Genomic DNA, 18,373 nt, shown 5'->3' with positions numbered 1-18,373 from the left:
ATGACCTGGGCCAACCTATAACATCCCTACCAAAGACCTAACATGTACAAGAGATGCAAAATCCTTTTGCATGGGTCTTTCAGGAGATTGCCCACCCACCCACAACACAGAGCCACTATATTTCAGGCCCCATTAAACAGAGGGGATACACTGTTTTCCCCAATATTTTAGTCTCAAGGTTCTGTAAATGATAAAAAAAATCTACTATTTTAGTGTAGTTAATTTCAAAAAGAAAAATTAAGCTACGTGAGAACATTCTGTTTCTGTCTCAATAAGCTGCCCTAGAAGCAAGATACTTTCTCATTTAAGACAGTGGTCATTTTTTTTCTTGGCATTGTAATTTGTTTATATTTACAATAATAAATATATTTAGAAAGCCAGAGCTATAAGTTGCGCACTGTTTTATATGTATATATACCAGACCTGCTTCGATTTTCTTGCGAAAGGGCCTAAAGAAAAAAATGACCAAGAATGTTTCCAAGCACGTGTCATAAGTTGTAATTTGCTTTAGTTAGACTTTAAAACCAAGGATATGAGTCAACTCGAATACAATTCAGTAAATGCTACATTTGATATTTAACATAAATAATCACGTTTATAAAAATCAATTGAACTTAAGTAGATTTTCTGTGTTTGTCACCAATATTTTATTGTAACTGGTAACTTGCACACTTTATAATAGAACAACAAAAAGAAAATAATGTTCACTATATACAGTCTTTGTACAGGCTACTTGACTATACACAAGGCATAGTGACTGTAACACAATGTAGTCTTCATAATAATTTGTGCACAAAAAGACACCATCCATCAGACATTATGTGAACATTACAGTGAAATGACATCACAAGTCCAGTGAAAATTCAGCATAATACAAAACATATTGATCTACTGCAAATGACATCCTTTAAAACAATAAGCTTTTATTCAGTAGTAACTTAACTAGAGTCTGAAGCAGAGATTTGTTGTGTAGTTATAAGTCTCTTAAGCGAAGCAACCTCTGCAGATAAGTTTGCTATGCCCTGCTTCAAATACAGGTTCTCTGACTCAGAGACATTGTAGATATTGTCTTTTATTTCAACAACTCCAGTTTTGCAACCACTCTGAATTTTTACATTCAGTTCCTTCTGATGCCAGTGAGACCAGTCTTGGATATTAGTCACTTGAACAGAGAAAGGAGTGTGAGAAGAATGTACCAAATTTTGTACACTATGTTTTTCAAGTTCAAAATGTCTTTTAGATGACATGTCAATAGGTGATGATAGTTTCTGTGTTGCATCATAATCGTTATCCATTGTTTCCACTTTGATTTGCATGGCTTTGGCCTTAATTCGAAGCTTGTGAGGCAGCGCAGAAGAGTTCACCTCAGGAACTTTCACTGTTCCATGAATATTTTTATGTTCAACTGGGGAATGGATTGGACCTTTGGGAACCTGCTGCTCATCTTCTCCATCTGACGACTTCCCAACAACACCATCATCAGCTTCTGAAGTTCTTGGAGAATTACTGGAGGACCTATTCACTTGCAACAGAGGAGGGGAATGTGAGTACAAATTAAAGGAATTTCCCATGTAGTTAGGATACACGGCTGCCGCTCTTGGCTCTCTCTCCAATTCCATAGGCTCCTGCTTTATAATTTGGAATTTATTTTCAGGACTTCCACAATTATTCTGTATAAGATTTGGCTGAGTAGGCTCCACTGAGGATATTTCAGACACATCCGACAAGGAGCTCTGTGGAGAGTGTTTGATGACAGAAATACAACTACTACCCACTATAGATGGTTCATGCTCATCCACAAATGAGTTAATATTTGATTTGGAAGTTTGATAGTCTTGGAAATACACTGCTGTTGAACTACTGAGCTTCTGTATCTCTTGGGCATAGGCTGCAGAGCTAATTAAACCGAACTTTAACTTCAATGAAAGCAGCTCTGTTTTTAAAGTGGCATTCTCCTCTCCCAATGCAATTAGCTTGTTCTCTAAGACAAGGTCATTCAGTCGTCGTTTTTCACGAGATCTTTTGGCAGCTTCATTATTTTTCCGCCTTTTTTCCCAATACATAGCATCTTTCTTTTCATCTGGAATGAATTCTCGCTTTCTCCGGCATGCTGAAGATTTGCTCTTTCCATGATTTGCTTCAGTAAGTAGAATGTCTTCATTTGCAGACAAATCTTCAGACCCATCTGTTAAAGTAGACTTAAGTACCATGATTTTGTCCACGTTGCTATTTGTGTCAACAGGTGCTTCTTTTTTAATGGTCTGCATTTTTCTTAGCTGCATCAGAAACAATTTTTAGTAGCTCTATGATGAATAACGAAGCAAACTGTTTTCCCCAGTACTTCTCGAATGATAACAATGTGATAAATACAGTAATTTTAAATCCATATGTGTTCTTCCCTTTGTTTCATATTCTCAAGCAGAAGAATGCCTAGGTCCAATATACTTCTCAGCAGATACAATGAGAAACTTCTAAGTAACCTGTAATAAATTAAGAAATAGTAATTATTATTCAGTTATTGCTGATTTACTGCTTTAAAATGCTATTTCCAAATGCATAATTTAGAATAAATTTTCGTTAATTGTGCTTAGTAAAACATAAAAAGAAAGCTCGACATTTAGATAACTGATACATTTACTTTATCTTACCAGGTAGCAATTTGGGGTTTTTTACTACGAGAGAGAGAAAATAGTACCAGTTTTCAAAACAAAGTATGATCTGAAAGAAAACCATTAAAATCATACTTATTTTTAATCTGGCAGCTGTGTTGTTATAGAACTTGACAATGACATCACCAATTGCCTTAAGCTGCTAATACTTCACTATACCAGAAGTTCAGACATGCTGATTAGCAGTGACGGAAAATATACTGCAAATAAAAAGATCACCTTGAAAGCAACTGTGTAGTGTGTGATTTAGAAGTCTTACTTATTTGGGTCCTCTACAAGTTAAGAATAATCCAAACTGATTTACAGAAGTTAAAATGCTTTCTATTGGCCTAAAACTACTAGCACAGCACATTCTTATTCTTATATTTAATATAAAGATAATTTGGCTTTTCAGATCTCTTCTTGAGTAATCATATCCATACAGCTGAGTTTAAGCATTAGTCAAATAATTTTGCTATATCATTTAGCTCGTCTTTAAAATCCAGAGGAAAAAAAGTATAATGTGTTACCTATGACTGGTATCTGATCCCTAACAAACAAAACTGTTAATTAGTTAAATTATATTATTAATAAAGTTCTTCCTTGAAAAATATTGTTAGCATATTACAGTATGCTTTATTAACATTAAAGAATGTATATCTGTGTGGCATAACAATGAGCAAATTAAAATGGAAATTTAGATATAAAATGGGGCAATCAAAAGAAAACTAGCTTAACCTTTAACTGCAGACACCTTTATCATTAAATTTGACTTAGCATTTAAGATGGCATATGGTTTATTTAGTCCATATCAATTACAAAAATACTTTCTTCTCATAATAACATTTGGTTTTGATCCTAGACATAGCTTCCCCATACTTAATTTTCCATGGTTAGTCATGTTCCTGGTAAAACAAATTTAGCAAGACAACTGCTTTTACAAGACTGGCTATCCACTTAGCAATGATTTTTTATCCTGCCTGTATTAAAAAAAAACAAACCTTGGCGACTTTAGATTAATGTCACTATTTATCGGTCATATTTTTACAATGACTAATGAAACTAATTTTAACAGTATCTGCTAGGAAAGTTATACAAGAATTAATTAATTGTATTGTGCCAGTTCTCTTGTCTTTTCCAGAAGGCAAAGAGGAGTGAAGGATGTAATAATAATTAAGTGATGGTCATAAAGACTTGGGTTGCAAGCTGGGTTCTGTTTCCTCAAATCATGCCAGCTCGAGTCATGAAAAATCAACACACTTAATAGAACAGCTAAGTAGAATTTCCTAAAATCCATGTTAATTACTGGTATATAACTATTAGTCTTTGATAATATAGCCTTAATGGAAAATGAAGTCATAAGATAACCATGCCATAGACAATATTTTCCATTTTACAACAAAAGAAATACCACAAATTGTCATGCTTGTAAACAAGCAAAGCAATTCTAACACGCAAGCAACTATATGGTTAGAGCCTGATCCCAAGCCCACAATAAAGTCAATGGGAGCCTTTCCATTAAGTGAAATGGGCTTTGGAATATGCTTTTCAAGAAAGAAAATCCCCACTACAAATAAAATCCATTATAGTTTGTTTTACTGAAGTATCGCTATAGTAAGTTAGCTCATTAAAATACTGTGCTTTATCACTGGTTTAACTAAATGCGTTATATTACATCTAAAAATTATGGCTGAACATGTGGATTTTAATGCATATTACTTTAAATGAGGCAGAAATATTGCAGTGCAGGTAAAATGTTTAAATACATTGTACAATGTTATGTTAAGGGTTATAAAAAATGATGAATTGGGTCAACTGGAAATTAAAGTAATTTCCAGAATTTTCATAGTCTAATTTTATATAATGAAAAATATAATGTGCAGGTTCCGTTGTCAGTTTCTGTAACATTTTGATTGAAAGGATACTGCCCAGTGACTGTCTTAGTAAACTATGTACACTTATAATGATTTAGATTACTCAGGTCATTAAATAACTTTGTATTTTCCATTGAAGAATGTATCTACTTTCTAAAGTACAGGTTTCCCTTGCTTTATGCCGGTTCTGTATGTGCGAATTCACTCTTAGACAATGACCCTTTTTATACCAATAATTTGTTATATGCAGAGTAAACTCACTCTGATGAGATCAGTGTGGTGGCAGCAGTCAGCTGCCTTGTGCAGTGCATTGTGGGAGCGACGTGTACCAAAATATAGTCTCCTGTGTGGATCTGTGCTCCTCACTCATTGTCTGCAATGTGTCTCTGTAGTTGTCATCCCCATTATAGCTTCTAAGTGTCCCGCTAGCTTATTTCCTACCCCCCGTCTCCCAGAAGGCACCAGTCGCTGAGCAGGGGTCCCTCGCATGCTCCACGGCAGACCCAGCAGTGGACCCCACCCCCCATGCTCCCGTGGAGTACTCCATTCACCTAACTACTTCAGCATTCATGAGCCACCTGGTACCTTGTGGTATGTAGATACAGCTTTAAAAGTTTTTTCTATGTGTGAATCATCAAAACTTTCCAAATCTCTCTGAATCGATTTGGGGGGTTCTGATTTGACTCAGAGAGATTAAAAGGTCTCCTGGTTCAATTCAGATTTAAAGATTTGATCGCTAAATTGAGCCAAATCACTACCAAATCAAATCAGCAACCGAAGTTTCACACAGCCCTAGTGAGCATATGGTTTGTGCCCACCAATGCTAAGTTACCATAGCATGTTGCTATGAGGATGTAGCGTCTCATGTAGACATGCCTACTGATACTATTTGAAAAGAGGGTTAAATATGCATATACACTTATTTTCTATATGTTTATAAGCATACTTGTCCATGTCTAAGGTTATTAGACACTGAAAAGAAATATTTACCAGCTGAGCGCTTTCACTGATAGCTATTCAAAGATTTTTTTTTTAAATCTATTTTTTTAGGAGAATCAAGCTAACTACAAAATAGCTTAAGACACAACATAATTTTATGTCTTTTACTATTGTTTCTCTTTCCCAATTCTTTCCTATTCTAGGAGTGATACATTTTATCTTAATTGGGTTTCTGTCCAGGGATATGCGTACATCTTTGTATCTAGCTCAATTATTACCCAATTCTGACTGAGGTTTTTGGCCAACACCATAATATGTATAATTAGGAATAATAATAATCATTATTATTATAAATGCATGCGACTACTGAATACTCAAAATAAATTTCATCAGGCTTTAATAAATCACTAGATATTTTGAGTATGCATGGATTGCAAGTTGAATGTAGTTTTATCCAGCCAAATTCAAGTATCAAGCTGTGCTTAGGGAAAGTGTTCAGCTAGTAAGCAGAATTCATGTGTCACAAGTCTTCTGCAGACTGGGGCATTATAGGGCATGGGCTGCTTGTTTTAGCAAACAAGACTCCTTTTTTGACCACTATCCATCTTGTATATATTGTCTCTTGCAGGCGTAGTTTGAATAAGGGATGGATAGTATTGAGTTTGAGTTGTGCTGAGTGGGTGCATCTATACAAGCTATTAATGCGGCTCAAACCCTGGCACAGTTTGCACCGCAGTCAGCTGCTTCTGGGTACAGTGTCTTTATATGCTCCCAAGACTGCAGCAGTTTAAGCCAGGGCAGAACAGCCTCAGGCTGGCAGCAGGCTTGGGAGGTCAGACCTAGGTTCTTGGTTGGGGCATCGGAGGTGCTGGCTGGGGCACAAGAGTGCCCAAAGAGTGGAGCCATGGCCCCGTTGCATGGGCAGACCAGGTGCAATTTATGCCCAGGTCAGTGTTTACATGTGCATTTAGGCGCACTTATTTTCACCTATGTAAAATAGTATTGTCCTTGACAGTACAATCTTATGGTGGCAAAAATTAGTTTGTTGCAGTCTAATAGCATTGCATATGTAGACTGTGATTCTTCATACAACAGCAAATTAGCCTACTGTACAATTAGGCACATGTGTAGATGTACCCAATGAGTAGTTATCCATGATTCAATGTCTGCTTGGGAGTAGGTATCAAGCAGGGTTCCCAAGTGATCTGTCCTTAGTCCAGTATTAATATCTTCATGAATGATTTGGATGATGGGATTGAGTGTACAGTATGCAAATTTGCAGATGACATCAAGTTGGATAGAGCTGCAGATGATCTGGAGAATAGGACCGGGATCCCGAATGACTGAGATCAGGGGTTTTCAAACTTTTCAGGTCAGTGGCCGCACGCAGAACAGTGTACCCCTAGCGGGGGGGGGGGGGGGAGGAGCGGTGTGCGACCAGACGGACAGGCAGCTCCTGTGTGGTACGGTACATGGCAGTGCTCCATCCCAGCCCACCCATGCATATCCCCTAAAGCCTTCTCAAGTATCCCGGGGGTACACGTACCCCCAGCTGACAATCCCTGACCTAGATAGACTGGAGAAAGGGTCTACAATGAATCCGATGAGATTTAACTAGGACAAGTACAAAGTCCTGCACCTGGAATAGAAAATTGCATGTAATGACTAAGGAATGATTGGCTAGTCTACAGCACTCTTGTTATGAAAGATGGCAACAGCGCACACTGGGTTATATTAACAGGATTGTCACTTACAAATCGAGGAAGTGATTCTTCTGCTCCAGTTAACACTGGTGAGGCCTCACCTGGATAACTGTGTCCAGTTTTGGCCCCTCCCTTTAGGAAGAATGTAGACAGATTGGAAAGAGTCCAGTGGAGACTGACAAAAATTATTAGAGGCCTGGGAAGCATGACTTAGCAAGAACAGGCTGAAACAACTAACATGCTGTTATACAAACAACTAAGATTATTTAGTCTGGAGAAGAGAAGATTGCAAGGGTTTTGGTAAGTCTTCAAATACGTGAAGGGTGATTAGAGAGAGGATGGAGACAGACCATTCTCTGTGGCCATATGAGAAAGACTAGGAGCAATAGACTCAAGCAGCAGCAGCAGCAACGGAATTTTAGGTTGGAGATTTGAAGGTACCTTCTGACTATAAGGGCGGTCAACAGGCCACTTAGAGAAGCCGGATTATGCAGGATGGGTTCCTGATGCCCCAACAGTGCCTGCTCAGGGTGGCTTTAGTGCATGCACAGCTCTGAGATGACCACACACTCCTGCCATAAACATAAAAGACATATGCTGCAATAAAGTGGCACAAATTGATACCATCTATGTTGCCACTGGCAAATTCTGGGCATAAGTGGAACAAGAAGGGGTACAGACATCTGTTTGTTTGGCCTTTGCATCACCATAATTTTTTTAATGGCAGCACAAAGGTGACACTGTGTCCATCCTTATAGTCACACAACAATAAAGTCAACTACTATTCTTACTGACAGCTAAATTTTCTCTGTGTTTTTCAGACATATGTCCAGGATGGTTTAGTCAGGAATGATCCTGACTTGAACAGGGGGCTAGACTATATTACTTGCAAGTTCCCTTCCAGCCCTGTTTCCCTATGATTCTATGGCTAATAGAAATACTTAGTCAAAAGAATGGCACTTTTGCATACATCATTTATGTGCCCCTCCTGCCTGCACCCATATGAAAAACTACGCACATCTAAATTTGGCCCACAGTTTCCATAATATCAACCTTACATATTTACCATTTATGCTATACATTTTACACAATTATTTTTGTAGATTAATAAAAAAATGAATATATTTTAGCTTTGTTGATGTCTTCCCTGAATACTTTTAACACCGTATGTAAACCTGCTGTTACACAAACACATAATATAAAGCCCTTGTCTGTTAATGGTTTTCCTTGTGGATCAGCCCAATACCTAGTCTGTAAACAAATTAAATTCCATCTGATGATAATGGCAAAATGCCTTCAATAAAAACAGCCATTTCACTTCATTTGTATTTTATAATTCCACTGGAAAACATGAGTATTTACACATAAACTAATGAACTGTAATGATTCCTCTGACTATATTTCAAATTCCATTATTTTCCCTAATGATTAATTTTGCAATTACTTTATCACTCCCTCATAAAGTATTCTAAAACCAACATTTAATACAGCTTTACATTAGTCACTGCTGGGTTTTTTTGGTTGGTTTATGTTAATGTCATTGAATGCCAATTCAACAGTGTAATAGCACTCAACCCTATTAACTTAATTACAGCCCCAGTCCTGTTCCCACTGCAATTCTTCCATTCCCTCCAACAGGAGCAGGATCCAGCTCCAGATTTAAGAGTTAATATGGCTGTTTTCTACAACTTAGAGAACTGAAACAAGAAATGTTATATATTAAAATTCATGAGATGTTAATTTCTCCATGGTCTTAAAAATATTTAAACTCTCATAGATTCATAGATTCCAGGGTCGGAAGGGACCTCAATGGGCCATCTAGTCCAACTCCCTGCCCCTGGCAGGCAAGAAAAGGGTCACCAAACCTGGGATCATGTGATCTCAGATGGTCTCAAGATACTGGTTTAAGAGCCTGATCCTGCAGCACTTAAATATTTGTATAATACACTTCAAATCAACAAAAGAGTTGAAGAACTGCACTATAATTTTGCCTCTCTTTGCTCCTTCTAGTTTAATAGGTCAATTCCAACTTTGAATATACATATATGGCATCTACATACGCATGGATGTCTCCAAAGCTGAAATATGACCCATATTATTTTATCAAATATAACCCACGTTCCTTTTCAGAGAATGTTTTTATATTTACCTTCAAGAATTTACATTTTATCCAGACTCAAAAATCTTCAAAATATTTTGTACAATGTTGTTATTCCCATAACATCCTAGTGGTAATGTACGGGACTAAATGAAATACAGTTTGAAGATACTTGATTGTTCAATCACCTTGTAACTTTCTAAAATCAAAAATCTACAACTCTTAAGGTCCTCTAAGAAGCAAAGCAACTGGACGGTCTTGATTTTTAATATATCTAAAGAAAGAACTATTTTGTCACTTTGACTTTTTGGCATTTATTTAAATTAACATGAAATAACCAGCAACCCCTCACCCAAAATTTTCTGTTTTATGTAGTTATCACTAGCTATGTTATCTGCAGTATTCTGTCACAGGATAACTTAAAAGTCCATCTACATTATTCTAAAGTCCTTTCCTATACTAGAAGATCTGGCATAGAACTGGTCATAGGACCCAATCCAGAAGCCATTCTGTTCTCAAAACTTTCAGGCTAAGGACAGAAATTACATGTAAACTGGAATAGGTCATCCAAAACCAGTTTAAATTTGCAACAAAACAGAAGTTCAGTGCAATAAACCACTTTCAAAATGGCTTAAACTGGCTTAAGATAAACTTGGATGGATGTAGTATTAAACTTAACTAATTTAGGTTAAATCAGTTTATTGAACTTGTGTCCCAGATCCTCTCCAGATTCAAATTAGCTAAGAGTCCTCCAGCATCCCAGAATGTTTTGCCCTTCCCTTGCAAACCCCCTTGCACAGGGTGGGTGGGCTAGCTTTGGCCCAAGCTGTCTGCTGCAGCCAACTAGGGAGGTGTGCTCTAGGGCCCCCCAGCTTTTGGCTTGGGCCACTACAGACATATGTCTGCATTTCTGGAATCAAAAGTGAATGTCTATTCACTTGTTTAATAGTTCAGTTTAGGCAGTTTAGACTAACCTGAGAAGACTGAATCATTTCAGCCTTTGGCTTTTTGACTGTACTTAGCCATAGAGAACTTAAAATATTTCATCTTCAAAGTGCTTTTAGAAACATTTTCTGACTAAACAAGCTCAGTACCCAAATGAGCTGGAGAAATGTTATCCTGATTTTACAGAATGAAAAGCTAAGACTGAAATTTTGAAAGGGAGCAAGTAGCTAAGGTAAGCAGGTGAGTCTGAGGAATGGAACACCCTTCCACCAGTTGGGAGTTATTCTGCAGCTACTCCTGTATAATCCAGACTGTGGCTGTCCAAATCATGGTCTGTGGGCGGCATCCAACCTATACAGGGTTAATGTACAGCTCCATGAGTTTCTGCCTGAGTGCACCTCCCCGCAACACTCAGGCTGTTGCTGCCACCGGGATCTCTGGACTCCCCCTCCCTCTTCCAGCATCTGCTTTCTGCCCCTAGCTACTGCAAAGCTGGACAGTAGGCAAAGGTAGCACCATGAATTTCTGCTATGCTGAAATTAATGCAGCGCTGATAATTTACCAGTTGAAGACCTTAATATCTAAGATCTAACCTGAACCCTACTGAAATAACTGAAAGTACTCCTACATTAGATTCGGACCCTACAATAAAATTCTGTTCCACTAGGGTCCACAGGAGTTTTAACATTGATTTAACTGAAGCCAGGATGTCACCTTTAATACAAATCAGCAGACATACATACAGTTCAGATACAGTTGCTGTTTGGCCTTTCTGGTGCCATTCAGGTACAGACTTTTGTATTGTGACATAAAGCTTACCCAAGATTAAAGAGGGCAGAGGTGTTAAAATTAGAATTAAATTCTGCAATATTACCATCACTATTTTTGTTTATCATCCATCATAGCACCTAGGTACTCTAGTTACAGATCCCTCCTACCTTCCGCTAAGCACAGAGAAAACATAGAACTACTGATCTTGTGCTAAGAACACACCCTTCTCACAAGTTAATGTGCATTCAGAACCAACCCATAATTAAATTACGGGGTCAGTGTAACAGTTAAACTGTAGGTCAGCGTGACACAGTATTTTCTTACAGGATGAAACACTTTGGATAAACCTTTATTGTCTTACTGTGTAAAAGGTTTTTTAAAAATGTACCCAGTATACGTAAAGTGAACTGAAGATAATTATGAATGTATTAGGACCCTTTCTGCAGATACACAAATATAAGCGTATCAAGCGCCCTGAAATATTATAGCATTCTATACTGTCCAGCTCCAAGCCATAACCGGAAGCCGATGGCCTATATAATTTTTATGAAAGGCATTCATTGTTATGAAAAAGTAGTTCACTCACTGCTTATCTTAATAACTACAAACTAACTCACTAAATTATGGTTTCCCTCCCAAAGGTAAGTCTCACAAAATTATGCAAATAACCTTTTTCATTTGGCAAGAACTAAATGTATGAGAAATAGCAGTTGCTGAAAGGGTTAGTCAAGGTTAATAGGCCCAAATTTGACCTACATTTTCCTCCATTTTCTGGCAAGTATGTGTAATTCTGTCTATTGACTTTGTTTTTTCTGAAAAAACTGGTTCAGTGCTTTGTTTTAGAAAGATCAGTGCCAATAATCTAGAGCACTAGGGAACCATCTGAAGAATGAGTGGTACATAGGGAAAAAAGAAGAGATGCTCAGTAAAGAAACTTGTTAACTGTCAAGATTCAAAGGGGTTATTACAAAGAATAAAAAATTAAAAAATTCTTAAAATTATGAATAGCATCATAAAAGAGTTTCTGTAAGTCACAAGCTGTTTGATAGTAAACTGATTATATTACACAGGACCACTAGTTTCATGTTGAAGGATTTTGCAAAGCAAATCAAAGCCTGCCTAATTTTAGACACTATTTTATTGCTTTCCTCAAATTAAAGACCATAAAACAGAAATACAAGGTGAGCCCTGGAAAGATGTGTCATTTATACTTAAACAGCTCTTCTGATTTATTAATTGTATTCTCACAAACCCCAAGTACGAGATGATTCATTATTGGGTGTGAACTAGTATACCTCTTTCAAGGGTAGTAGAGTTAAATCAATTTATATCAGCTGAGAATTTGACCCTATAACAGTTACTTGAGAAACGAAGTGTCAAAATATGAAATATCAGTCTAATGGACAGTGCGTATAATAATCTTAATGTTTAACACACATGGCAAATGAGACAAAAATGGCAATCTAGAGAGGCTACTATCTTGAAATATGATTCAAGTGCAAACTATGGTGCCCCCACAGAGACCCACTGACCTGACTGAGATTCCAAGCAAATGTATGTGTCCATTAGCATGACACCAGTCACAGGACTGGGGACTGTACCATATAACAGGTATGATGCAACTTCCACAGAAGGGTCAAGTCTGATCGTTCATTCAGTAACAGCCCTTACCAAGTTGTGGCCAGAACTGAAAAACCAACCTAAGCTATATGCTTGCCCTGCTAGATAAGATGACTACAACAAAAAGAGAAAGTGATATATAGGGAAAAATAAAACATATTCCAATATAGAATGATAAGGAGTGAAAGCTTTAATAACCTCATCTCATGTTGACATGAATTTATTGCCACTGAAATGTGAACACCTTTTACAAGACTCATTAAAGCAATGAAGAGTCTGTACTCTGATGAATACTGACTTTCTTGACAAAACATTATTAACCCATACATAGCACAAAATGATCTAAGCATGTGTTATCTAGGAACTTGACTTTTATTATAACAGCATTTTTACTTCATAGTCATATAATAGGCTGGTCTTTTCACAGTCTTTTATAAATCTATTGCAGAGAAAACTGGAAAAGCATTTTTAAAAGGTATTTATTGTTAATCAGAAAGATAGCTTCTTATGTAATATCTGTGCTTAGAATTCACAAAGTATAGTCCAATGTTACACTAATTTAGACAAGCACTAACTCAATTGCAAATAAGAAAAAACAGGATACAGAATAATGTAATAAATACACATTGGGCCTACCTTTAAAACAACAAAGGAATTTTCAATAGCTTTGTTTCCATCACATTTTGAATCAGGTCCAAATGTGTCATTGTTTTTCAAATTCTTATTTTTGACAGTCATCCTCATCATGAGAATCAACTAAATACCAATTAAAATGTTTTAATCATCGTCGTTTTAACCCTGAAAAATATTCTAACATCAAAAGCAATGGCTATTTGTCTGAGAAAGGACTGCAGGATTTGGCTATAAATTTGCATTTTTTTTCTATTACATATCCTAGGCACATTTATATCTCATAACTGCCTGTAATGTTTATGGCAAGGTCACCTAGAAGAATCAATTAAGCTGATGAGTCAGATACATTGCTTAACAGTGTGTAATAAGCCTCAAACAGAGGATTACATTGTTCAAGTTATTGCATCATAGTGATGTTATAACTGCAACTCTCAAAGATATGGCAATGAGATTGCTGCCTGGAAAAAGAAACTGATTGCATAAATGTAGTTTGCATAATCATTTGTTAAAAGAATTAATTTAAAATGAGCTAAAGGAGTATTTCTTTCTATGTAAAGGCTTGAACAGGCAAAACAGTGATTAATATATTTTGAAGACTATACATTAATTCTTTCATCTGTAAAAGCAAAATCTGTTCCATAATTTTCAGCCCAAGCACAGCTAATACTGTTTCTCCTTAAGATAAGATAAGCTCAGAGGAGGTCGTGTAAGTTCATATTGCTTGTGGGAAGACCGTAAGCTTTTTGACACCTTTCATATCATTTCCTTAAAAAAAAAAAAAAAATCAATTCTAACCAGAAACTTGAAACTCTTGAGGGCAAATCCAGGAAGCTAGATATTTTGAAAGCTAGTTAATAGTCCTTTAGAGGATAAGACAAGTTAAAAATAGAAATGAGCTAAAAATGGACGTGAAGACAGATAATTCTGAAAAACATTAACAAGTTAACAGTCAAATAAAAGCATCTGTAAGATGACAACTTTTGCTACAATATTTGCAAGGATTTTAGATGATCCTCAACTATGTTGGCGTGTATTCGGCTAAACCTGCAGTCCTTATTAGGTCAGAATTCTTACTGAAGTCACTAAGCAGAAACAATAACACTGATTCCCTGGACATTCTATAATGTAGGCTTTGAACTGAATTTACTAAGGGGCAACGTCAATTTGAAATGCTATTACTGGTTTGACAATTTAAGCTGAATGGATGAGAAAGAATCATAGTATATTCTCCAAAAAACAGTATACTTATCAATAATTCTGAGGGGACAAATGATCTTTTTTTAAAGGAGTCAAATTCAGCACTCAGGCAACAGTAAAGTTAACAGTGCTCTCAGGGACCCAGAATATTTTAAATTTGTGGTAAGTTATTTCCTGCAGCACTCATATTTAACATACCACCATGGTTAGTGTCCTCGATTTTCAACTCTGGAAGTTCTGATGAAGAGTGAACTGATTTTGGCAATTTCTACCTAAAAGATTTGAAGTCATTTAGTAGTAAAGCTAGGACTCCAGTCAAGATAATCCTAGACCTCTCTCTGTGCTGTGTTGGTGGGACCAGCCTGCCTCAAAAGGCACTTTTGATCACTTGTCTTTGCATCTATGGTAAGTCTGTTTAGGGGACTGAAAGTGACCTGGCATCACGACAACTTGGTTTGGTGCCAGATGGTTGTGTGGGAGGGGGGTTGTTATAAGACACTTGAAATCTTGCAATCTAAAACAAAAACATGTATACACACATATATATACACACATATATACACACACATGTATATACACACACACACATATATTAGACATCCATAGCTTTTTCTATATGAGAAGACTCGGTGGTAACTGAAGACTGACATCACAAGAGCCTGAAAGCTCAGCTTCACCCAGAGCCAGCTGAATTCAACAGAAAGCGCCTATTAACTTCTGCATGCTTTAGAAGAGCTACTGAGCCATGGGGATTTTAAACCAGATGCTGTTAAATCATCATCATAACAATTCTTCAGTTGGTGCTAACATCTCTTCATCTCCAAGGCCAGGTGGCCACTGGGTTGAAAAGGTGCCTGTGAAAGGTTCACAACTATGATTAGGCCCAGGAAAGTAAGAGAGGAGACCTGGCAAAAATAACTCCAGCAGAGAAAGGGCTGCTGGTTGTAGCCGTGTTGGTCTACGGACGTAGCTCTAAGGACATAGGCAAGCAAGGTGCTTTGGGTCGATGTGATATCTTTTATATCTGGATATATAAAAGATGGGGTATCTTTTAAATTCTTTGGGTCGATGCGATATCTTGTATTGGACCAACTAAATAGCTGGTAAAATTGTTCTTTGAAAGCTTTTGGGCACAAACACCCTTCTTCAGGCACTGCAGACTCTCCCTATGCCTGAAGAAGGCTGTTTGTGGCCAAAAGCTTGCAAAGAATAATTTTTCCAACTAGTTGCTTGGTCTAATAAAGGCTATCACATCTACCCAAAGAATCTAGTGCGCCAGTGGAGAAAAACACAGAACCCCTGAGGGTTTCTCCATGTGTCCAGAGGACTCCCAGGCAGCCCGACAAGCCCCAGGGGAAGTAAGGAGGGGGTGCTGGGTGCTTCGGACGAAGCGGGGCTCAGAGACACCCCGTGCTGGAGGGAGAGGAGCGAGGGAGCTGCCCAGCCGAGGCACAAAGACTGGTGGCTGGCGGGCGGGGGGGGAGATGTGCGAGCGGGCTGGATTGCTCAACAGCCTCCTTCGCCTCCTGGGCTCGCGGGGAGCGGGAGCCTCCCACTCCCTCCCTCTGTGTGGAGCAGCAGCGAGCACACGCGCTACGTGACCGGGGGCGCATCCCTCCCTGCGCCGGGCCCAGCCCGCGGCGCGGAGCACGGAGCCCGCTCCCCAGCCCGGCCGCGCCGCGCCGCCTCCCTCCCGCCGGCTCCGCGCTGCCTCCCAGCAGCCCCCGGCTCCAGAACAAAGGACTGCGGAGCGCAGCGCCCCCCCCGCCCCGGCACGGCCGCCGCCCTCGGCCCGGGGCTCCCTCCGGCGCGGCACAGCACGGCGCGCCTCCCCCAATCGCGACCGCACCGGGCACAAACACAACGTGCCCGCGGAACAACACCCCGCCGTGGGGGCCCGGTGCTTGGAAACAGCCTCACTGCCCCCCCCCCCTTGATTTGAGTTAAAATGAGTCCTGCTTCGCAATTCAAGGGGAGATGCAAAACGGTAGAGCAGCTGGGGGCCGGCGGCACTGCTCGGCTCCTCTCCCCGACTCAATCTTGCATCCGGGGTGAAACGAAACGAAATCAGTGTCCCGGGGGCTCCTTGCGAGTACTGCGCTCGCGCCCCCCCCGCGCACGTAATACTGACCTACATCGCTCCGCGCCGCAACACCGCCGCCTCCGCGCGACGCGGCTCCCGGCAGCGCTGCGCGGGCCCGGGCCGCTCCGCGCCCCTGCCCAGCGCACCCATCCTTCCCCCCGCAGCGCTCAGCCGTCCGTGCACGCCCAGCCCCTTCCCCAGCCCCGTCCACGAGGCAAAACACCCCCCCAACAAACAGCCCTGAACAGCAGCGCTGGAGAAAAGACCAGAAATAGCAACACCGCAGCCACAACTGCCGAACGGCGACGGGGCTAAATATAGACGAGCACAATTTTCCTCCGAAGGAACCTGACACACATTCAAAAGCCAGCACGAGTTGCCGCCCTCCCTCTCCCTGTTCCCCACTTGCCTCGGGAGCGGACTCCGAAAGCGGCACAAAACCAAGCGCCCCTCTCCCCAGCCCGGCCCGGCGGCATGTGGCGGGGCCGAGATTTGTCCCCGCGTCTTTGTAGGCGGCGGCGGAGCGCCCCGAGCCCCCGCTCCCTAGCCCTGCCCGCCCGCCAGCGCCGCGCTTACATAATGCAACATTTCCAGGAACTCTCCTGCGATCGGCGCAGGGGCTGGGGACGGGGACAGAGTGGGGGGAGCAAAACAACAGGGGGGGGAACACCCCCCCAACCCCTGGCAAACACAATGCGCTGGGAGCGGGAGAGGATGCGGCGCGTGTTCATTTCACGCATGAAAACAGAGCAGGCAGCCAGCGGCGCGGATCCGTGCCCGCGCCCCACGCACCTCGCTCCGCAGGATAAACGAGCCGAGTCCCAGCGCCCTCCCCCTCGGGCTGGCTCCGGGATTCAAGGGGGTGGGTGGGGGAGGAAAACAAAGCGCCGAAAACCCGGCCGATCCCGCGTCCCAGCCAGGCTTTTTGTGGCCCCTCCTCGCTGTGCCCCAGCCGCCCCAAACCCCCGTGTTGTCAATCGGTCGCACCCGCGGCAGATCCCCATCCCCGATCCCCGCGAGCCGGGTCGCTGTCAGAGCAGCGCTCCGGCCCCGGAGCGACACGTCTTATGCAACCACCCAGCCGCCGCCGCAAGCCAGCCCGGGGCGGCCTCGGACACGCGGAGCAAGGACCCCCCGTGTTACCTTCATAGCTCGTGGGAGTGGCGGGCGAGCGGAATGCCTCGGGCTGGGCTGGGCAGCGGCGGGGACCGGGGCTGGGGCCAGGGCCGGGGCCGAGGCGGGAGCGAGACGTTTGCCGCCGCCTGTGCGCCGCGCAGAGGGATGTGTGTTAGTAGGTCAATACTGTCTGTACGCGCACGGGGCTCCTGCCAGCCTGTGCTGTGACTGGCAGCGGCCCGGCCCCAATCAGGGCTGGGCGCTGCCGGGTGCAGCCAATCTGGGCCCGCGGGGGGGAGGGAGGGAGAAGGGGGCAGGACCAGGCTTGAATTGAATCCCCCCCGCCCCACTCTCGCACACAAGCACACACACACTCACTCTCCTCCCCCGCGGCCGGGTGCTGCGCGGTACAGTAGGGCCAGGGCTGGATTGCATAACCGGCCGGGGCACTGCCGTGCGGGCCCGCCTCCCCCGGCCCGCCCCGCCCCGGGCAGCGCTGAGAGCAGCGGCCGCGACCCCGGGGGGCGGGGCAGAGCGGGCTGCCCGCGCGCGCACGCGGGGGGCGAGGAGCTGGACCGGCCCCAGGGAGCGGGGGCTGCGCGAGGCGGGGGAGGCTTAAGTGTGTGTGTGTGTGTGTGTGTGTGGAGAGACCGGAGTGTGCGTGTAGCCACGCGTGGAGGAGTATGTGAGTGCGTGTGTGTGGAGATGTGTGCACGTGTGTGTGTGTGGAGGGGGGGTGTGTGCAG

General features: G+C 41.8%; 1 protein-coding gene across 6 annotated transcripts; it reads right to left on the bottom strand.

Moving 5' to 3' along the window:
• Positions 1 to 619: 619 nt before the first annotated feature.
• On the bottom strand, positions 620 to 17,821 carry NFIL3 (nuclear factor, interleukin 3 regulated). Of its 6 annotated transcripts, none has more exons than XM_090038520.1 (2): positions 17,655 to 17,821; positions 620 to 2,480 (listed from the first exon to the last, which is right to left on the bottom strand). In XM_090038520.1, exon 2 carries the CDS (start codon positions 2,280 to 2,282, stop codon positions 939 to 941), a length of 1,344 nt encoding a protein of 447 aa, XP_089894646.1. In that variant the 5' UTR covers positions 2,283 to 2,480; positions 17,655 to 17,821; the 3' UTR covers positions 620 to 938. The 6 variants fall into 6 exon arrangements, with proteins under 6 accessions (XP_089894646.1, XP_089894652.1, XP_089894651.1 ...); XM_090038526.1 differs by lacking the exon at positions 17,655 to 17,821 and adding an exon at positions 16,921 to 17,053; XM_090038525.1 differs by lacking the exon at positions 17,655 to 17,821 and adding an exon at positions 16,560 to 16,710.
• Between the last annotated feature and the right edge of the window lie 552 nt (positions 17,822 to 18,373).

This window comes from Crocodylus siamensis, chromosome 3 (assembly GCF_052110815.1).
Source record: "Crocodylus siamensis isolate JL-2025a chromosome 3, ASM5211081v1, whole genome shotgun sequence".
NCBI lineage: Eukaryota > Metazoa > Chordata > Crocodylia > Crocodylidae > Crocodylus > Crocodylus siamensis.
This window is presented reverse-complemented; position numbering and strand designations above follow the sequence as displayed.

Excerpts from the sequence above, each read along its gene's own strand:
- NFIL3 (XM_090038520.1), bottom strand. The coding sequence starts at position 2,282 with ATGCAGCTAAGAAAAATGCAGACCATTAAAAAAGAAGCACCTGTTGAC.